Source organism: Gymnoscopelus braueri (assembly GCF_963280865.1).
Source record: "Gymnoscopelus braueri genome assembly, chromosome: 24".
Taxonomy (NCBI): Eukaryota; Metazoa; Chordata; class Actinopteri; order Myctophiformes; family Myctophidae; genus Gymnoscopelus; species Gymnoscopelus braueri.
This window is the reverse complement of record NC_137626.1, coordinates 7,716,810-7,740,582: the sequence shown is the minus strand read 5'-3', so window position 1 is coordinate 7,740,582 and position 23,773 is coordinate 7,716,810. Positions and strand designations below refer to the sequence as shown.

Here is a 23,773-nt window from a genome sequence, read left to right as displayed (position 1 = left end):
AAACCCAACTTGAATTGGTTAATTTTGGGACTACGGACTCCTTACTGCCTTATGCTCCCTTATTACCAGTGTTGGGCTCATTTCAAAAAAATTATAATACTCATTACTCTTTTCAAAAGTAACATTAGTACTTTACTTATTACACCCTGACAAAAGTAACTTGTAATACTACTTTTCTGTTACTTTGGTTAAATGTGTACCCTCGTCAGAGTTAAATTATGTAATACTATCTTAGACTAGGATCAAGTTGCTTTGCAGGTTGCTGATCCAGTGTGGGCCTACAGCAGATATGGAAATGGAGCATGCATGAGTGTGGGCATATTACTGAATACAGTAGGCGAGTCCTTGACAGGATCACACTGGTTAATTTGGAATAGAAACCAAGCTTTCCCCAGACATGTAGCCTAGTGCAGAGCAACGCTATTTGGACAAGGAATACACTTCAATGGAAGTTCAGCTGAATAAAGAAGATAGACTACGTCTATTCAATTGCCGACATCTGAACAGCTAAGATTTCTATATTAACGATCTGAAAACGAGTCGAGTTTGCAGTGAGAATGCTGTAGTGTTGCTGTGGCGTGAAACTGGATCGAGGGAGACGTAATGTTGTTGGAAACATTATTCACTTTATGGACTTTCAAATAAGATGAGGGACACTATAACTCCTTATTCACTGCGCCTAAAATTAGACTTGAGTCCTCAACTTACTGGCCCTCATTTATCAACGCAGCGTATAAACCGGCTTATATTTTTCCATATATTCGGCCGTACACCAACGTCCAAGTCACATTTATCAACGAATCCTACACAGCTGATCCGAGCCTACATTTGGTCCCAGGCTTGATAAATGTCACGGCTGAAACCTAGCGTCATTTAAATAACACGCCCTTAAATATTCTCAAAACGCCCCGATTTTACGACATGAAGAAGGACCAGAATACGACCAAAGACATCAAAAGCCAATGAGAAAGAGTTTCCCCCGCCTGCCTCGCCACACACGCACACGCACACGCCCCCTCTCTCTCTCTCTCTCTCTCACACACACACACACACACACACACACGCCCGCCCAGCTGTGTTTTTCATGTATTGTAATACGTACCGTAGCGGTACAATCTTTGTCACGTAGGCTTGTAGTCTACATGAATGACATATTATGATACCAATCACATCGCCATGAATGGAATACGTTTGTATATTAATTTATGTAACCCATACCGAGCAGTGCACAAGCAGTCATGTAGATATTCCCCGTGAGACTCGGACGGGCGACAGTGGTTTCGGTCCGCCACGTTAATAAGAGATTGGAGCGTCGGGTTTATATCCTTAAATAGCAGATCTACAAGCTCACAACGCGTCGCGATGCGACCCGTTTTTGAGCTTGCAGATCTGCTATTTTAAAATAGCCAATGCAACTGAATGACTGTTAAAGCAGTTTGTTTAAATTACTTTATAAAATGTTATATTTTCACAGGGATTATTTATTAGTGTGTATATATACATTTAGGAGTGGATTATGTGTCCAGATGCCTGTCAGACATCAGACAATGCTGCTCCGCAGGTCTAGAATGGAATAAACGGGCGCAGCCAACGTCAACAACTGGTCTCGACCAGACGTAAGATCTCAGCGTATGGTAGGATGAAGCCCACGTCAGGATATATTGATAAATGCCGAAAGGTGCGGTGATCTCGCCCTACGCCCATTATTTGGGCTGCACCGCGTTGATAAATGAGGGCCACTGTGCTGTGTTGTTTGTTAGGGGCCATTGTCCACCAAGGCATTTTTTGAACGCTGCGTAGCGGAGCGCCATGGTGTGCTGGAAACACCTTGGGCCTGATCTTGTGTGCCGCCTTACCCCTTGTGCCTAAACTTATTAGGCACGTTTTACTATTTTGAAAAAGATTTAAAAATAGTGAAAATAGCCGATCTACAAGCTCACAACGCGTCAATGTAGATCATCTATTTTCACTATTTAAAAAAGTTTTTCAAAATAGTAAAGAATGTCTAATACATTTAGGCATAAGGGATAAGGCGCAGTGCAAAATACAGCCCCTCTACTGTAGTGTAAATCCTCCCAACATGTGCAAATCCCATTAAATTTAACATGCCACACAGTTCTCAACCCACAGTTGCTCCAGGTTGTGTGAAAGTGTTACTTACTAGTTACGTTTGAGGAAAAGTAACTGTAATATTAATAATCAAAATGTTATAGTAAGTAGTTATATCTAGTTACTGGGGAAAAAAGGAAGCTGCTATGGTGGGGCAAAGAAATTGGCCCATCCACCTCTGTGTGTGTGTGTGTGTGTGTGTGTGTGTGTGTGTGTGTGTGTGTGTGTGTGTGTGTGTGTGTGTGTGTGTGTGTGTGTGTGTGTGTGTGTATGTGTGTGCGTGCATGCTGTTTCGGCCAGTGTGTGTCTGCTTGTCTTTTTAAGCGGTTCCCAGCTACTTGTGTTTTAATCAGTTGCTTATTCATTTCAGGTGTTTGTTGAGCTATGGATGTACACATAGACACACAAAGCCAGGCATTGAAGCGGCATTTAGATTAAGATTATTATTACAAAACATACATTAAGCATTTAAGACCTATTCTATGCTTCAGCTATGCGAAAATAGCCGACCTTCAAGCTCGGCTATTTCGATCTACAACGCGTCACGATGTGATGCGTTGTCAGTGGTGGACAGTAACGGAGTAGATGTACTTGAGTACTGTACTTGAGATTCTGAGGATCTGTACTTTACTTGAGTATTAGATTTGTTTTGATACTTATTACTCTTACTTGAGTACAAATATATATATATTTTTTTTCTTTCCTAAAATGCAATTGGCAACACTTCTGCTCTCACACTAGCTGTGTTTCTGGCTCCCCCCTCCGCTGGCCTCTTTGTTACATCTTGTATGGGTGTATAGGAGTAAAAATATTTAGTTCTGGTTCCTCAGTCATTTCTATTTTCGTTTTTATAGGTGTTTCTGCTGGCTTTGCATAACGTAGTGGTTCTACAACAAGCATGAAGTGCAGGTGGTTTCAGAGAGTTACTTCTCCGAAACAAGAGTTACAAGGTCCTATAAATTAATTGTCAAAACATTACAGCAACATTACATTTCATTGATATAAAAATTAAGAAATATACTTCTACTTTTTTTACTTGTACTTTAAGTATTTTTAAAAGCATGTACTCTAAAAAATAATGACATGAGATCTACTTAAAGAGGCACTATGTAACTTTTTTTTTAATGAATACAATGTAGGCTAATCTTGTCCAATCTATATAGTAAGAGTATGTTAACACTGCCACTGACGTAATTGACGTAATTATTCCCGTTTACCAATCCTGCCACTGACGTAAAAAACGTAATTTTATTTTTTTCTTTTTTTCCCCCCAATTTGACCCAAAGACCAAGGAGATATAATTTTTCGAAGATCTAGACTCCCATCAACTTCCTTGTTAACTTAAAACTTAAAAATTCTGTATCTTGGCTCCTGAGTACTTTTTTTTTTTTCGATGAAAAATCTCTGGCAGTGGGCAAACGCGGCCAGCAATAATTGTGGCAGTGAATGAGTTAATACAATATGACTTATATAATTGGGGCGGTTATATTTTGTCTCCCTGCTCTTCTATTGAGATCGTGTCAAAGGTCATGTCTCACTTAGACATTTTGACCAGATGTGTTAGTATAGGAAATCAAAGGTTGTGTGTGTGGAGACCAAGCAAGTCGACTTGTGTCCGTGCCATCTTGTTTTGACAGGGGGAAGTTCGCCGCTGTGCATAACGGCGTCATCTTGTTTTGACAAGGTGAAGTTAACGGTTGTGCGTGTGGGTACATACGTATGAAAATGCAGATAACAGCTTCTTCTTTGTGACCACATCCTCTGCTCTCATGAGAGCAAAGGAAGGATGTGGTCACAAAGAACCACATGCCTTGCAAACAACACCTGCCTCTCTGCAACGACCATCTCTGCAGGCATGGATGCCGATTTATGTTGGGTGGTAGGGTCCTCAACAACAAGTCACACACACATCAACCAAGTTTTAACCCCTTAATCAGAAATACCTGATGAATGTTAGTTGGAAACATTGTACTCGCAATAAAATGCTTTTTTGCTGTAAGTGAAGGCAGTTTGTGCGATCACCATTCTTTTCTGTCTCATGCACTGGCTGCCTGCTCCTATACGCACATGTCCCAGTAGGTGTGCAAAAGGACATTTTTTTTTACTACATTTCAAGTCATACAATTTGATTATTGGCTGATGATGAAACCATAACTGACATAAGGCCTTTGCAGATTTCAGGGAGAGAGTTTGAATGACAGAAATCTGTTCACAATAACACACGGTATCAGAGTGGGTACATCATGCATCCTGTGCACGTTACAAAGCATCACACAATAGTCATCCGCCCGACACATTTCCTGTGGGTGCTCGGCTTTCTCCTTGGGTGCTCGGGCTCCCCGGCACCCACAGGATTGGCGTCAATGTCTACAGGTCTCTGCACAAACATACACTGAACAGAGAGAATGTTCTGTTTTCTATGTCAACTGTATGCATGCAGAATGAGCTAGTAAGGTATTGTGTCATATCACCAGATGTTACTTATAATCTGGTGCAAAAATATGTGTAATCATGTTAATCAAAACGCCCTTCATGACAGTTACTCTATGCATTTAATTGTTTTATATATATATATTTTTTTTAGAACAGATGGCCTCAGTTTAAAGTGAGCTCCATGTCCTAATCTTTAAAGCTGAATATTATTGTATCTTGACAAAAAGGTCACAGTTGATGGCCCTGAATCTGAGAATTTGTACCAAATAGATTCTCTTTATCACCAAAGTACATTAAACATTAAGAACTGGAATATAATTAATGTGATCTGAGAGCAGCTTTGTCAGCGATGTGTCACTCATGTGTGACTCCTGTTATTTCCTCATGAGAAAATAATTATCTTTTGAGGCACAATGGCCCCGATTCATAAAGGGATTTACGACCATATTTTGTACCTACCGGCATTTAGGACAAATCCTACACCTGCAGTCGGATTCATAAAAGTTTTTTGGCCTGTGTTTTGTGCGTCAGGTGCGCACGTTCTCAGGTCAGCCCTGAGGCTGTCTTACCAGGGCTGAAATGTGCGTATGTCTTTAGAATGCTTTATTCTTCATGCCAAAATCAATTACAACAGTGGCAAACCTCAAATAAAATATATATGTGCCCAACATTTGTCAACACGTATATATAAAAAATAAAAAATAAATGTCAAACGATGTATTGCTTGTAGCCTATGCATAATATAGACATGATGTAGATTCCACCGCTTTTTATTTATTTTCTAGGCTATCAGTTCCATTTAGAGCTGAATTATAGGTCCCTCAGTGAGCGGGCCATCTCAGCCAAAGTGTCACGTAATAATGAAAATAGGCTATCATGCCTTAATGAAACTGCGGAGGGACTGACGCACCAGTGTCCGTGCCGCGGTATTAATTGGTAGGCTGTATATACTGTATATTGATCACATGAACGCCACACACAACAGCCTAATAAATGTTACCATCTGATGAGGAAACTATAGTGATGAAAGCTGTGTCCAGAAGATCCATTCCCCATTCAGACGTAGGACAGTGATATATTAATCAAAAATTAACTAATTTAATCAATAAGTAATCAATAAGCTCTGGTCCATAATCGGATAGCAGCGTTCCACTTGTATGCCTTGGATTTATTTCAACATCATCTTTTTACCTGGTAAACGTGAGCAATGTTATATCCTTTCCAGGTTATTAGTCTATTATTTGCTGGCGGGGTTAAACCTTGTAAACATTACACATTACGTTCAGCTGATCCATCGTGCAATAGTGGGACTCGCTTCCAGACAGATCAGAATGATGTTCAAGTTCTCTGTCAGTGTCAAGGCAATGCGGCCGACAGCTGTAACCGGTGTTGCCAGATTCTGTGAGAGAAATAAGCAACCAGGTCTATGAAAATAAGCCCAGAAGAAGCAACTGGCACTTAAGCCATTATAAGCACTTTAATTAAACCGTTGTGAGCTTATAGATCTGCTATATTTAGCAAAATCTTGTAATAAAATGTGGAATGTTTGGAAGATTTTTTAAACATTCTAACAACACAAATCTGCCTCCAGCTGGCACAAAACATTTTCAGATGGGGCTTATAGGGATAAATTAGCCTACATATTAACTTGGGGGTCCATGACATAAAAATATTTTAGAACCACCGGTTAAAACAATTGAACAATTGTGAAGCAAGCCCAAATAACCAACTACACTTTAGAAACAAGCCCAAAAAACCGCACACCACTGCTACCAATATTTACAAGCAACTTTACAGAAAAATAAGCGCAAATTCGCTTATAATAAGCGGACATGGCAACACTGTGCCGTAAAGTGACGTTAAAGTTGGATGCTGTTGGATGCAGATTTCGAGATTAATCAGCTCCTACACCTGGTCATACGCACGTCTCTGTGATATACGAACCCCTTTGAGAATTGCACGTCCGTTTGTGACTACCAAAATACGACCTCCTTTACGAACTTTATTTACCCCATATTTACGACCCTCGTTATGAATCGGGGCCCATATTCCTATTTTAATTCCTATCTAACGTGTACATCTCACTCTGTGTCTGTCTCCTATATGCATACATGTTATGCGTTTTTTTTAAATTATTTTTTTGTATTGCTTTGCTTTTACCTGTGCAGCACTTTGATCAACTAAGGTTGTGTAAAAATGTGCTCTATAAATACAGTTTGATTGATTGATTGATTGATAAGTTATGATTGTACTGACATCGACTATGCAGATCACATTGCCCGAGTCTCTGACACAGCAGAGAATGTAAGGAAACTACTACGTGACAACCAGAAATAGTTTGGTGACCACCGGAGAGACGGGTGACAGCCGGAATGTAGACGGCATCCGGGAGCAGTATGGGTTGGCACCCCAGCCTTTGTCTTCCGTGAGGAAGAAGCCCAACAAATCCACGGTGAGGCCTTTAAGGAGGGCCATTCAAGCAAGCCGCAAGTGGAGCCTGCAGTACCACCACGGCCCAAGAAACCATCATGCCAGAAGGAAATGTTTGGATCGGGGGGAGTCTGGTGCAACGCTCAGGTCCTGGACCTGGTGAGACGAAGGAGGAGCCCGGCCAGGAGGCCAACCACAGAGCCTCGTCCCTCTACGTGCCAGAGCGTCCCCCAGTCACTGTTAGCTAAGGCATTCACAGAATAGTCGAATATTTGACCACTACATCAAAGTCGATTATTCTCTGACATATTTTTTTTACATTTAGATTTTTTTGGGGGGATTTTCTTTTTCTTTTGCAGTGGCTTTTCTACAGCAGATAAGCAGCTGTGAACTCTGGTGTTGGTAGTTCTCCTAATCCATTGATGGTTGATTATTGTCAAATCATTTAATACCGTACGTGACGTTGTGCCGTCACTCAATCTAGGTGGGGCGCTGAAACAGCAGCACTCATGAAGATTTTCTTTTTTTTAAAGCAGAAAAAACATGGCTCTACGCTCAATGGTGACAACTACAGTGTGTAAATACTTTACTTTACTTACTATTGGGGAGTTTATTAATGTAGTTTGTTTAACAAGTTAGATTGGAGATGTGTCGTTACGTCTAGGGTACGAGCAGTCCCTCCTCCTGTTGAGTATATCCACAGTTTGGTAGGACACTACAGTAGCTCTTGCGTTGATGTCATGTTTCTTATTCAATCTTATGCTTATCGAACAAAGGTGCAAACATGTGTCATTAAAGGGATAGTTCACCCTTTTTTCCTATCGATTAGTCACCCCATGGAGACTTCAATTCATGTATATATATTTTTTTTTGAAATCTTTGAAATATTTTGAAAATAGACCTACAAGCTCACAATGCGTCGCATTGTGAGCTTGTAGATCTGCTATTTTCAAATGGCCGAAATGCATATACAGTAGGGTTGAAGTGGTTAATGCAGGGGTATTCAACTAGATTAGACCAGGGGGCCAACATTGTTGAATAAATTGAGGTTGGGGGCCACATGCTTATGTAAACAAAAAAAGTAACCATATGTTCATGGTTAACCGTTTAACCGGTAACTGTTAAGAAATTTGTAACCAGTTAATACCAACGGTTAAATGGTTAATATTTATTTTTCATTGAATTGTTAGTGCAAATTCACCCCCCCCCCCCCCCCCAACCTAAAGTTCGTGCCTGGAGGCAGATGCACAGCCACCATGTAAGACTGCAATTCTGCCTTAAGTTAAAGGAGGAGTTCACCCAAAAAATGACTTATTTTCTATCAATTGCACACCCCATGAAGCCTTGAATTCATGGATTTATTTTTGTTTTTGTGGCATTCCTAAGCCAATAATTTGATTATAATAAATTTGTCCCCATTGATTCCGGTAGGAGACACAAATGCATTTGTGTCTCCTACCGGAATCAATGGGGCTAAATTTATTATAATCAAATAATAAAGGAAGGAATGCGACAAAAACAAAAAAATATCCATGAATTCAAGGCTCCATGGGGTGAGTAATCCATAGAAAAAAAGGTATTTTGGGGGTGAACTACTCCTTTAAACTCAGGGAAATAAAGTACCATGCACACTTCAAGAAGTTGACAAGCTGACATAGACCTGAAGGCTGTTGGATTTCCTTTTCAAAACGTTGTTTCACAGAATAACATAAACTGGAAAACTATAATCTGAATTCATATTTTTTCTTCAATCAAAAATCTTGCAGTTTGATAACTGAGGCAATTATGTACTATGCATGATAATGCAGCATGGCAGATCTACAGTAGTAGGAATACATTTCCTACCAGACAGAGTGGAGGATCATCCCCAAATATTCTGGAATACAGCAGCTTCCAATAATTAATTAGGCTACATTGCACAAAAGTAGTTCAAATCAATTAAGCATGTGTCACTCCTCCAGCTCCTTCCCTTGACATTAACGAGCGTCAACGAGCATCAGCCGGACACACACACACAAACAAACACACACACACACACACACACACACACACACACACACACACACACACACACACACACACCTCTCCTCTGCAGTCTGTGTCATTTCTCTCCAAAAGCCCTTGATGGAATATGATTAAGGATTAACTAAAGTTTTCAAATAATTGTAGTGGAGTAAAAGTACAATATTTGCCTCTGAGATGTAGAAGTAAAATTACTGAAAACTGGAAATACTCCACCAAAGTAAAAATACCTGAAAATGTTACTTAAGTACAGCACTTGAGTACAATTTACAATTTAGGCATTTAGCAGACGCTCTTAATCCAGAGCGATTTACAGTAAGCAAGGACAACACAAGATAATGCATCAATGCATAGAAATAGTAATCTAATATTAAAGTAATACATAAGTAAACCAAGAATCTAAAAATAAACAAATACAAAAGTCATCAGCCTGTACATTGAAACTATACACACTGTAACACTTATAATCGGCTGATTGCTTAGAACCGGGCTCAAGAGCCACTGAGGGTTAGGACTGGGTCTAATGCCGATGATGAGACTGGACCAACCCTGACATACGGCTTGTTTTATAACACTGAGGGTGGCTCCTGACATCACGGCGGTGATGTCAGGTGGTGTCAGGCCTTCCCACATATGGAGCTGGCTATGTCTCTCATGCCCAAACCGGGGACTATGATGTCAGTCCTGGATGGTTCCGGTTATCTCCGTATATGGGGTTTCTAGAAGGAGTGTTCTGATGTCAGAGCTAGGTATGTTTTTAGGAATCTCCTTTCCTAGCTATTCTATACTGTCAGACTTTGTCTCCATTTATGGGGATAGGCGAGTATGGGTGAGTATGCCCTGAATGTTCGTAACAGCTGCCCCACGGATTTCCCGTGGAAATACGTTAAAAATCCAAGAACGTTCTCTGGCATACGCCGCCCACGGATTTCCTGTGGGAATACGTCCAAAGTCAGAGAACATTTCCTCGCCTATGCCTGTATCTCCGTCTTTGTCTGGTTTGACCCATCATACATTACTTGAGGTAGTGATGAGCCCGCTGCCCCATGAGGACATTCAGATGAGGTTTATTTATGTGGTAGTGATGAGCCCGCTGCCCCATGAGGACAGTTGGATGAGGTTCCTTCCCGGAGGTTGGACTATATTCTTGATAATGCGTTCTATGTTCTCAAGGTCGTTGTACATGGGGTTGGTCCCTGCCGCTGCCCCGTGAGGCTCTCAAGTTTTAAGATTCACGTGTCTAGCTGTGGGCTTTCCTTTGGCCTCCTTGGTGTGGGCTTCAGGTAGAACTTAACTTCACTCCCTCAGTGCAAGGCAAGTTATGCCTACTGCAGCTCTCCACCAAAGCTGGACGGCATATACTCTGCCGCCCCGTCAGAGGCGTATTTCTGGACATTGGGTCTGGAACTGCAGTATCCTAGCGATTGCTATTCATCCGTTATTCAGAACAATTTGGCCTTGCACTTGCCTACGAGCCTGTGCAGGGTTTGAGGTTGTAGTATTCATCATTATGTTCACTGGTCTCCTATACGGCTGGGTAGCTTTCTGCGGACTTCGGATCCTATGTGTCCGAGCAGTGTTGCGTGGACTGCGTACCTCCGGTTGCCGAACGGCCCGTCGGGGACCAGGGACGCGTGGCGTCCTGTGCCAGTCGCGCTGTGGGCTCTGTTCCTGGTGACCACCTATCTGTGCTCCTTTACATCTCATCCTCATTTCAAACAAGAGCCATTCTGCCAGGTCCGGCAGGAAGGGGGTCCGAATCCGGTTCTTGTGGGCGGACTTTCGGAATATTACCCTTAGATCATACGGCAGCCGATCTAACAGTTGCATGACATAGGTTGCACATCTCGGCTCCTCTCTTCCTTCTCTCCCGGATCTTGATAACAGAGCCACCAGGCCTCGGACTTTCAGAGTAAATGTTCGGAATGCCTCTATGTTTCCATTCCGAATGGTGGGTCCCTGTATGAGCTCAGCGATGCCCTGCATTGCCACTTGCTGAGGCTGCCCGAACTGTTCCGCGAGGGCTGCCATAGTCTTTGAGTAGGGGTGTGATGAGTCTGCGTGAGCATCCGCCACTAAGTAGGCGTCTTCAAGCTTCAGATGGTCGCATAGACTGCGGAACTTGAATCGTTCTGCTGTGTTGGGAGGGAAGGCATCCTTCAAGGCCCCTTCTAACCTTGCGAACTCTCTAGGGTTCGGAGAGGCAAACACCGGTATGATGGGTACCGGTCCCCGATAGAGCGTCTCCCCTGGAGGGCCATGTCGCCGCTCAACTGGGGTTCTCGACCGGTGCCTCCTTGCCGAACCCCGATTGGTCGAAGAAGAACTTTGCCTGGAACGGGTCTCCCTACAGAGCTGCCGTTCAGGCCTCGAGTGTCGTCTCTTGCGTGCCGAACTCTGATCGGTCGCTGATGAGCTCTGCCTTGAACGGGTCGCCCTATGGGACCGTCGTTCAGGCCTCGAGCGGCGTCTCCGGCGTGCCGAACCCTGATCGGTTGCGGAGGAACTGGAACTCTGCCTGGAACGGGTCTCCCTACGGAGCTGCCGTTCAGGCCTCGAGCGGCGTCTCCGGCGTGCCGAACCCTGATCGGTCGCGGAGGAACTGGAACTCTGCCTGGAACGGGTCTCCCTACGGAGCTGCCGTTCAGGCCTCGAGCGGCGTCTCCGGCGTGCCGAACCCTGATCGGTTGCGGAGGAACTGGAACTCTGCCTGGAACGGGTCTCCCTACGGAGCTGCCGTTCAGGCCTCGAGCGGCGTCTCCGGCGTGCCGAACCCTGATCGGTCGCGGAGGAACTGGAACTCTGCCTGGAACGGGTCTCCCTACGGAGCTGCCGTTCAGGCCTCGAGCGGCGTCTCCGGCGTGCCGAACCCTGATCGGTTGCGGAGGAACTGGAACTCTGCCTGGAACGGGTCTCCCTACGGAGCTGCCGTTCAGGCCTCGATGGTCTTACCCTGCGTGCCGAACCCTGATCGGTCGCTGATGAGCTCTGCCTTGAACAGGTCGCCCTATGGGACCGTCGTTCAGGCCTTGAGCGGCGTCTCCGGCGTGCCGAACCCTGATCGGTTGCGGAGGAACTGGAACTCTGCCTTGAACGGGTCACCCGAGGGGACGGCCGCTCAAGCCAGGTGATGTGCTTCGTGATCTGAGCTGGGGGTCCCTGCGTGCTGGGACCGGCCTGCGGCTCCGGTGGGGGGTTGATGGGTCCCTGTGTGTCGGGACCAGTCCGGAGTCCCTGTGAGGAACCATTAGTTGGCACTGGACTGCTGGTGTCTGTCCCATTCCTCATTCCTCCTGACAGTTCTTGGCTCGCTCGGGACTGCTGTTGAATCCGCTGCTGGAGCGCTCTCTGTGTTCCTTCACGTCGGAGGCCCACCACCAGCTCCTCCACGTAGGCATCTACTGCCGTGGTGGGTGCCAGTACCCCCTCCATCGGGTCGCATGCTGCCTGATCTCTCATTGAGGTCCGAACGGCAGGATCGGAGTCCTCTCGCCGCCCCTGGTGTCTCCTTTTCCTTGTGACTTTTGGCATGTTGCCCCTACAGTCCCCTACAGTAAGTCTTGAATCCGGCTCTCCGGTGGAAGGACCATTGTAACACTTATAATCGGCTGATTGCTTAGAACCGGGCTCAAGAGCCACTGAGAGGCCTAGCTGGTTTGTACGGCCAGCCAGTTGCCCTGGTACTCTGTGTAGGGTCAATATGTTCCTCGAGCGTCGCTGATTACACTGGATTGCCTGATGAGCTATTCCTGATTGGGTCTATGTTGCTCACTCTGGAAGGGTTAGGACTGGGTCTAATGCCGATGATGAGACTGGACCAACCCTGACATACGGCTTGTTTTATAACACTGAGGGTGGCTCCTGACATCACGGCGGTGATGTCAGGTGGTGTCAGGCCTTCCCACATATGGAGCTGGCTATGTCTCTCATGCCCAAACCGGGGACTATGATGTCAGTCCTGGATGGTTCCGGTTATCTCCGTATATGGGGTTTCTAGAAGGAGTGTTCTGATGTCAGAGCTAGGTATGTTTTTAGGAATCTCCTTTCCTAGCTATTCTATACTGTCAGACTTTGTCTCCATTTATGGGGATAGGCGAGTATGGGTGAGTATGCCCTGAATGTTCGTAACACACACTATAGGATGGCAGGTCAACAATGACCTGGCATCTGTCTACGTAACATGCTATCTAAGTTACAGTTTAGCCTTTGCATAAGCCTGGAAGGTCATCAAGGCTAGGGCAAGTGCTAGGGGCTGAGGTGTAATCTGAAGAGGTGAGTACTTAGTTACTTTTCATAGCCTGCTGTTAGAGCATGTAATCATAAGGCAACTTAGCCTTGTAACGACCGAAGGAGGGACATAACTGTGGTTGTTGTTGAACATAGATAGGATAGGCTTGAACAATAATTTTTGGATTTATTCCAAGTTAAATAAACTGAATGAATAAGTTTGCTGCGTTTCTTTTCAATCAGAGCTGTGACGTGTGGCTCTGATTTTTACAGAGTAGAGCAGCAGGTTATGCTATACTCCTAGCAGATCTAGAAGCTCACAAGGCGCCTATCAGTGAGGTGTTGCTCATGTGTAGGTCTGCGATCTACGGAACAGCTGCTGTGGGTTTAGACCAATCAGAACGCACAGCTGCCTTTCACAGCCCTGTCTACATTAGTTAACCCTTTACTCGCTGGTTGTTTTCAAGGCTTGCAACATGCATTTTAATGATAAATGCTCGTTTGTATTGGATGAAAAAAAATTTTTATTTTTCAAAATTTTCAATAGTTCAATATTCATAATCGAATATTCGACTACTTTAAGGTATTAAAAGTCGCCTACCAAAAATCTGTATTTGTGAATGCTCTACTGTTAGCCGGTTTCCTATACAACCCCATTGTAACTTCAAACTACATTTTAATGTAAGACTCATTGAAAACACTGTCTTGGTTCTGGTGACTGATATTGGCCCCGATTCATAACGAGGGTCGTAAATATGGGGTAAATAAAGTTCGTAAAGGAGGTCGTATTTTGGTAGTCTCACAAACGGACGTGCAATTCCCAAAGGGGTTCGTATATCCCAGAGACGTGCGTATGACCAGGTGTAGGAGCTGATTAATCTCGAAGTCTGCATCCAACAGCATCCAACTTTAACGTCACTTTACGGCACAGTGTTGCCATGTCCGCTTATTATAAGCGAATTTGCGCTTATTTTTCTGTAAAGTTGCTTGTAAATATTGGTAACAGTGGGGTCAGGGACGTGCACAGATAGACTCTAGTTGGTGCTAGAGCACCTGCCCTTTGCCCTCTTGACCAGAAGTGCCCTTTTGAAAAAAAGAAAAAAAGAAAAAAAAATGTTGTTTTTTTTTACAGTATGTAGCCCATGGTGACATCGATCAATTCTGGATTAAAAACTTCTAATATATTAACAATTCCCCAAAATGTGCATTGCAATTTTCTTCTCACACTACTAGGGCAGCTGGCGGTTCCGCGCGCCGCGCAAGGTGTCCTTTTTTTTTACTTGAGCACCTGCCCCTCAAAATGTCTGTGCACGCCACTGAGTGGGGTGCGGTTTTTTGGGCTTGTTTCTAAAGTGTAGTTGGTTATTTGGGCTTGCTTCACAATTGTTCAATTGTTTTAACCGGTGGTTCTCAAATATTTTTATGTCATGGACCCCCAAGCTAATATGTAGGCTAATTTATCCCTATAAGCCCCATCTGAAAATGTTTTGTGCCAGCTGGAGGCAGATTTGTGTTGTTAGAATGTTTAAAAAATCTTTCAAATATTCCACATTTTATTACAAGATTTGTTTTTTAATATAGCAGATCTACAAGCTCACAACGGTTTAATTAAAGTGCTTATAATGGCCTAAGTGCCAGTTGCTTCTTTTGGGCTTATTTTCATAGACCTGGTTGCTTATTTCTCTCACAATATCTGGCAACACCGGAGTTGCAGAAGTTTAACTTCTCGTCCAAATGTACAGCTGTCGGCCGCATTGCCTTGACACTGACAGAGAACTTGAACATTCTGATCTGTCTGGAAGCGAGTCCCACTATTGCACGATGGATCAGCTGAACGTAATTGTAATGTTTACAAGGTTTAACCCCGCCAGCAAATAATAGACTAATAACCTGGAATGGCTGGAAAGGATATAACATTGCTCACGTTTACCAGGTAAAAAGATGATGTTGAAAATAAATCCAGGGCATACAAGTGGAACGCTGCTATTCGATTATGGACCAGAGCTTATTGATTACTTATTGATTAAATTAGTTAATTTTTGATTAATATATCACTGTCCTACGTCTGAATGGGGAATGGATCTTCTGGACACAGCTTTCATCACTATAGTTTCCTCATCAGATGGTAACATTTATTAGGCTGTTGTGTGTGGCGTTCATGTGATCAATATACAGTAGAGTAGCCTACAGTAGGCTATTAGCCTACAAATTAATACCGCGGCACGGACACTGGTGCGTCAGTCCCTCCGCAGTTTCATTAAGGCATCATAGCCTATTTTCATTATTACGTGACACTTTGGCTGAGATGGCCCGCTGGCAAACACACCGGGACCTAATAATTCAGCTCTAAATGGAACTGATAGCCTAGAAAATAAATAAAAAGCGGTGGAATCTACATCATGTCTATATTATGCATAGGCTACAAGCAATACATCGTTTGACATTTATTTTTTATTTTTTATATATATGTGTTGACAAATGTTGGGCACATATATATTTTATTTGAGGTTTGCCACTGTTGTAATTGATTTTGGCATGAAGAATAAGGCATTCTAAAGACATACGCACATTTCAGCCCTGGTAAGACAGCCTCGGGGCTGACCTGAGAACGTGCGCACCTGACGCACAAAACACAGACCAAAAAACGTTTATGAATCCGACTGCAGGTGTAGGATTTGTCCTAAATGCCGGTACGTACAAAATATGGTCGTAAATCCCTTTATGAATCGGGGCCATTGTCCTTCTTAGGGGCCCATGTATTTTCAATTACTCTTTTCATTTATTTTATTCATTTTTATATATATTTTTTAATTTTCCATAAACAATATACAAATAAATGACAAAAGTAACTGCCTGGAGTGCTCACAAAAGTAAAAAAAAAGAGTAGCCTAGACGTTGAAATGAGCCAAAACATGGTTGAAAGTGAAATATCCGTTTAAGTTTATTTTCATGCCAATACGTAATTTTGTAATAAATTATGACTTTTACTTGTAACAGAGTTTTTTATATTGTGTAACTTATTACTACTTAAGTAAAACAAGTCTGTGTACTTCTTCCGCCACTGTCTGTGTGCCAGCATTAAGTTATCTGTACGGAATTGCTGGTATCAAATATACCCACAATTAATATTACCTTCAGCTGCCACCGGTGACCCATCTGTCACAAAGTTCCATTCTTACATTTTGTATGACAAGCTGTTATAATTGTTAAACCTACCAGGAACACTAATATAATCTGTCTGAATCTGTACAGAGAACAACTAAATAAAGCATGGTGAACGGTGTTGGAGACCATCGGGTGATTTTAGGAGGATTAAACATTCACACACAGCATTTTAGTGACACGCCCACCAGCATCAAACAGTTGGTGGTGAATGTGATTCTGCTCACAGGTATCTGCACTGTTATTGAACATAGTCAAACTGCAATGAGTCAGGATAATAGAATATGTTCCCAGACAAGTTCAACTTCAGGAAGGTTTTGGTTTTAATTTATAGAAATGCAGAATGAAATTTTAGTTAAAATTTGACTGACACCGCTGATTATTTTCAGCATCACAGTAAGTAACATGGACTATGTTAATCTGTTTCACTTTCCATCTTTCTTTAATTTTTCACTCAATCTCTCTCTCTCTCTCTCTCTGTCTGCATATGAACTAGAAAAGTGTGCTCGGAGCACAGGTCTCCCCCAGGCTGGGGGCCCACAAACTTTGGAAGGCAGTCATAGCCAAATGGAATGGGATCTCATACATCTTGATCACATGACACCAGAGATAACGTGTACTTATTTGTGTGAGTTTTGGACAAAACCTGTAGCAGTAGTAGCAAAAAGTGTGTTTTGAAGAAAGAGCAAAATGGCGGGAAATGTAATCTGGCTCAAACGGGGCCTATATGTGTTTCTGCAAAAATCAGCCTCCTGGTGGCGCTATAACAAGCCAATGTAAAAAATGCATGGAAGAGGTTCAGCTCTGTTCTCCAGGGAGTGTGCATGCAGTTTCACGCCCATCGGTCCAGCGGTGCCAGAGATTAGCACACACACACACACACACACACACACGCACGGCTTTCGGCCTGCCGAAGACTATCACCATCATTAAATGAATCACCCTTACTAATTCTACTGATTTAACACATTCACTCATCCTTAATTCTTGCATTATCAATAAAGTATGTTCATAACAAAACATCCTTCCATTAATCCTGTTCTCTTCTGAGGACTAGATATACTGTATGTGTATTGCAAAATGTAGATATTATGGTAAAAGTACAACACATAATTATAACATTTATTTCTCACAGGACACAATGCATACTTACTGATCACTTTAATGTTATGAGTCTTGTTATGCAGTCGACCGTTTACCTCCACAGAATAGATTCCACTGTCTTCTTTGGTCATGTTGTTGATGACCAACTTTCCAGTTTCTTTATTCAAGTCAGTGCGGTCTCTATATGTCCCATAGTAATCCACATCAGGACCTAAGTTATTATACCATTCTGCTACCTTATTGGGGCCATGTTTCCACAGGATGCCAGTGGTGGTTTCAGTGACAGAATTAGTAGCTGGAAGCAATTCAAGGACTCCATCGAGTTGCATGTATTTCACATCTTGTTGGTCTGTGTGAAGAAAAATAAATAAATAAATTAGTAGAATTAAGGGTTTAGCAGCAGAAACAGCTAGCTATACCATATTAAATCTAAACTAAAATGAACCAAACCTCAACAATCTCTACAGTAGCATAAACAAATACCCAACCATACATACAACAGGAGTAAAATGATGTGTCATGTTCATTTCAGTAGACAACCATACACAATTGAAAAAATAAATAAACTGGCTTCAGGCTTCAGGCTTTATACAAACTGTTACATTGTAGCAAGTGCAAGGTTGAGACAATTACAGTAATTATTTTGTACCTCATAACTGAGGTGTATTAAGTATTTTGCATGAGAGAGACCCATGTGCAGGACAAACAGCAGTATCACATGAAGAAATAAAGTCTGCACACTGGTATTGCTGCAAAAGCTCTGCTGTATTTTTATTGACAGCAATAAAAATACAGCAGAGCGTTTTCAGCAACACCAGTGAGCAGACTGTATTTCTTCATGTATCAATTTCTTCAAGTATTTTCCCTCTGTGTTGTGTTTGGTACAAAGGTAGCATGATCCAATTAAACTAGAAAAGTGTCACTTTCAAAAACGGGTCTGAGAGCTATGTCCATGGAAACAATCTTCACTGAATCATAGGATACATTCTAACATTGCATAGTGATAAATGTCCCAAAAGAACAACCTATTTCAGTGAACATGACATTCAGTGTTATTGTTCTTGCATGCTTTTGGCATATGTAGTCTTTTACACACAATAGCACGTGGCACCGCTCACAAACATACTTAACCTTCCTGCAGTGTTCTGACCGATTTACTACTTTCCTGAATCTTAAATAGTGTTTTTCATCCAATTGCCTCAGGACCTTAGGATTTCCTCCCCACTAAGCATGTGATTTTTCAGTCATTTATTCAAATGTATTTTAAGTTGTACCAAAAATGACCGCCATGAAAGATTATATTATGTTCATCCAGGAGATGACGCGCGCGCGCACACACACACACACACACACACACACACACACACACACACACACACACACACACACACACACACACACACACACACACACACACACACACACACACACACACACACACACACACACACACACACACACGTATTCCATGACCATGCTACTGACACGATACTGACCAGGATACCGACCAGGCTACTGACCAGATACTGATCATGATACTGATCATGATACTGACCATGATACTGACATGATACTGACATGATACTGACATGATACTGATCATGATACTGACCATGATACTGACATGATACTGACATGATACTGATCATGATACTGACCATGATACTGACCATGATACTGACCATGATACTGATCATGATACTGACCAGGATACCGACCAGGCTACTGACCAGATACTGATCATGATACTGACCATGATACTGACCATGATACTGACATGATACTGATCATGATACTGACCATGATACTGACCATGATACTGACATGATACTGATCATGATACTGACCATGATACTGATCATGATACTGATCATGATACTGATCATGATACTGACATGATACTGATCATGATACTGACCATGATACTGACCATGATACTGACCATGATACTGACATGATACTGATCATGATACTGACCATGATACTGACCATGATACTGACCATGCTAGATACTGACCATCAGATAGGATAAACATCTTGGTAGACTAAAGTATTCCAGTGGTTCTCAAACATGTTTGGCTCAGCTCACCCCTGTAAATAACTTTTTCATCCACGGCACCCCTAATGAATTGCATTTACATTACATTGTTACTTTATAGCACCTTATGTCATATTAACTGTACGTAAATATGTAAATCTTTCCCCCTAGGCTACAGTATGTCATGAAACAAACTTGAGAATATCACTTTCCATTAGGACAGACTGAAAATAATTGTTATACTTGGCGTTTAACCACTTAAACCCCAGCATCACTATACTAGGGGGAACATTCACCAAAAATAGCCGATCTACAAGCTCACAACAAGGGACACGTTGTGAGCTTGTAGATCTGCTATAATTGGTGAAGTGACTTGGTGTGCTGTAGACTGAAAAAGAACGCACCAAGTGAAGTGCAAGTGACATTGATAAATTACAAATATTATCAAAGTAATCTGAGGCGCCTGGACTTGTGTCAAATCCTCAAAACAAGTGATTACCAACAGAAGCATATTGGGGGATTTTAGCTTTTGTTTGGGGGGGGGGGGGCTACCTACACGTTTAGCTGTGTTGCTCATTCCACGATTGTACAATCCTTAAAAGTTGTAGGCGTTGCAAAGGTGACACATCAACGATTAAAATGATGATACAAATACAATAACAATTGGTATTATTGAAGGGGAGAAAGAATCGACGAATCGAAGTTAAGTTTCCAAACTTTTGGTGAGGAGTTGTCGGCAGGGTGTGGGAAGGGATTTTTTTGGGGGGCGGGGGCGGGGAAAGTGCTGCTGCTCCCAGCGCGTAGGGAACACGCCATCAGATGTTTTTTTAGGATCAACAATATCTGTCTCATGTCCTCATCTTTACAGTTAGTTATCTACTGTAAAAAGCTCACCACACAGCTGGCCGCCCACCCAATCAATTGTTAATCAAAATAAAATAAACACCACAGATTAACAGGTTAAGAAATACATTAGTTGGGTGTGCCTATAGCTCTGGTCCATAGCGTTAGAATGTTTTAAAGTGTCTTCTCCTACCTGATGTCAGGATGAGTCCAGCTGCTGCCAACAGACAGAAGAACCATGAACCTCTGAGGAGACGATCCTTCATGTTGATGATCAATAACTAATCACCATCAATCAATACGTAGCATACGAACAACACAACCTACAGTCTATACACACTCTACACACACATTAATGGAGGAGCCAGGAATGGAGATTTTTTTTCCGTCTCTGGGGTGAGACCAAGCCTCTTCCTTTGTCAGTGTTGAATTTCAAAGGATTTTTTTTTTTTTTTTCTTCCTTTTTTTGCCGATGGTGATGGGTTCTTCCCAGATTGCTGAAATGTTAACTGTACGTTGTTTAGAACAGTTACAACGTATGTGTTAAATCCTGAGTCATATGGGAGGACTGAGGACATCAGTGTTGCTGTTGTTAAAAGTTAAAACTCACTAAACAAAGTAACTGTAAAGTGTAAACATGATTCTGAGAAGTCATAAGAAACGTGTCCTAACGTGACCCCTCTCCGTTGACAGCAACAATAAAAACACAGACCCCAGAACAGTTTGTATGGATGTGCTTTGAGGAAGAAAGCCTGGTGGCGCAGCCTGGGTTACTTACAAAACCGACCCCAGAACAGTTTAGCATACATGGTCTGACTGCACACACTTCAACATTTGGGGCATAATCTAGTCCAGATGTTCTCATCCTGTGCTCTATTTTTCAAGGACCATCATGTCTAAATCAAGTACCTTATTGCTTACTGCTTACCACGGAGTTTGGATATCATTGGTAATTAAGAGGTTACAAATAGAACAAAGCCACATAGAATTTCAACATTATTGTGTCATGGTAAAACAAAAACAAAAAGCCCCCCGTTTTTTACACCTGGGGGAGAGTGATTGAACCCGGCAATCTGGACCGGACGAGCCAATCTGTCCGGACGGGACTTATCTGGCAGGATATATGGGGGATTCGGACTACAAATGGCGAGTTATATGTTTGGAAGTCCTGTCGATTGAGGACATAGAAGATGTTTATCTGTTCATTGGTATGATAACAGGTTTCTTGCTGATTGGAGCGGGCATTGCACTTGTGTATCGAAAAAATGTCAAGAGAGCTGCTTTGGACGGAGCGGAGTCGAGCAGAGCGCTGGCTACTCAGACAGGTGTGTGTCTGAGCTGAAACGCGACTTGAATAACATCACCGAGTGGATCTCCAAACTGGACGTTAAGATGGGCAACATCAACGAACTAAGGCACGAGATGGATAACAACAACGAGAGGGTCCGGGGGCTGGACACCAAGCTGGACAACATCATGGCACGTGCGGCGGACGACGCCAGAGGTAACGCTGAGAGAGCCGCCGCTCTGCGCGGCGAACTGACCGCGCTACGAGGCGATTTGACCCTGATTAGAGCGGGCATAGACAGACTGGATGACCCACAATGGTACAAAAAGTAGACAAAATGTCTGCTTGGATTACTAGGAACAATTTGGACCCCCCCACACCAACAAACCTGGACTTTATCCCCCAGCGAAATACAGTGTGAATGATGGCCATCCATCCACCCAACCACCCCCCCCCTCCCCCAAGCCTACCCGTACCAACACCCACCCCCCCCCACCACCAGCGCTCATGGACACCTGGTGTTATGGCTTTGGGTCGAAATCCATTCAAGGACTCTCTCCCACAGCCTTTCCACTCGCTTATCGCTCCACTACCGGCGCTGCTCCTGTCAACAGCTGGGAAGAGATTACTGGACTGGGTCGAAGCACCAAGGCCATGTCACAGATTTCCACTTACACACACACAGACACACAGTAACATATCTTGCAACACACGCCTTCGCCCCCTTGCCCCTATCCCCACTCCCGCCCCCCTCCCCCATCCCCCCCTTCCAACCCAGGGCTGTTTTTTTTCACTCCCTCCATACAATGCCTTACACAAGGAGGCATGGCATCGAGAAGTGCTTTTTGCCCATCCCCTCCCTCCTCCCCCCCAACTTACCTCCCCCTTTTTTTCTTTAATGTATTCAATATTTGTCTGTCTATAATGTCCCCAATGTATTCACTGTCTCCCAATGTAATGTTTCCCAATGTAATGTTATGTATTCCTGTAAATGTATCCCTCTGTTTGTATGTCTGTTTCTTTGTGAGGACTGCGGATGAAAACTAGCATCTTTGCTAAATCCGGTGTATTTACGTCTTGACGTTCATTAATATGCATTGTCCTGTCCAAATAAACAAATGAATGAATGAATTGATGCTAGGAGCAAAGTTTCCCCTCCATGTTTAGTGTCAGATTCTGTAGCAGAACTCTGTTTCAGAACTTTAAGCAATTCAGTGGTGAGTTTGTCTGCTCATTGTGTCTTCACAAAGGCAGCGTTGTAGAGAAAGGCAGGAGACAGTGAGGGTTTGAAAAATGCTTTAAGTCCAAAGAGGACCAAAATACCTGCACACCATCACAGCTAAAATGTTAAGAACTGTGTGGAATCTGGCCAATTACTTGTACATGAGGCCATCATATCAATTGAACTGATTTATCTGATTTGTTCCTTTAAAATCCATTTGGAATATGCAAGATTATTCGTTCATCATATTTGTAGGTCTATTGGCCAATATTTAGGCTACTTAAAAATGCAATATCGGTACAATAATCTGCAAAATAATCCCGATATCTTTTGCCAATATATATATATATTCTTTTTAATATTTAGGTTTTACTGTTAAGCTGAAAATGCATTTTGTGATGATTAAAGGGAACAGATTCAATCATTGTTTTCTGGGGACGCTTTCAAAACCTGTAGAACAAATAAAAAATGAATTTTGGAAATATGTCAAAATCAAAATTTTACTACATTTAAGTTGTTTTGTTTTAACTATGTGCATATTAAATATAAATAAGACAATCTCAATATTGTCAAATTGTGCAACCCTAAAATCTATGCCAAAAACTTCTAGCCACATCAAAGCTTTTTTTTTGTTGTCATGATAAAACCACTGGAGTGAGTAAACAGTGTCATAACAAAATGAGCTGGGATCAGCAATTCCATCGGCCATTTCATAACTTGATTGAGTGAGTTGTAGTCATAATTCAGGCCTCAGGATATTTAAGAAAAACATATTTAAATAATAAACTGATACTGAAACACGTCAATTATGATTTTCTTTCCAAACACAGCAAACAATGCTTTTCAAAATTAATCTTTTGTCTGTTCTATAGCCTGAAGTAAAAACAGCAGTGCC

General features: G+C 42.6%; 1 protein-coding gene across 2 annotated transcripts in view; it reads right to left on the bottom strand.

Annotated features, from left to right (window-relative positions):
- LOC308080416 (NACHT, LRR and PYD domains-containing protein 3-like) overlaps nucleotides 1–20,701 on the bottom strand; it is a 42,130-nt gene extending 21,429 nt beyond the window's left edge. The window contains exons 1-2 of one of the 2 annotated variants that reach the window (XM_080422262.1): nucleotides 20,562–20,701; nucleotides 17,537–17,836 (exon numbers count right to left, since the gene is read on the bottom strand). In XM_080422262.1, the coding sequence (XP_080278388.1) occupies nucleotides 17,537–17,836; nucleotides 20,562–20,634 (373 nt within the window). In that variant the 5' untranslated portion in view covers nucleotides 20,635–20,701. Of the gene's footprint in view, nucleotides 1–17,536; nucleotides 17,837–20,081; nucleotides 20,098–20,561 lie in introns of those variants that run through there. The other variant, XM_080422263.1, reaches the window with a different exon arrangement.
- Nucleotides 20,702–23,773: the final 3,072 nt, after the last annotated feature.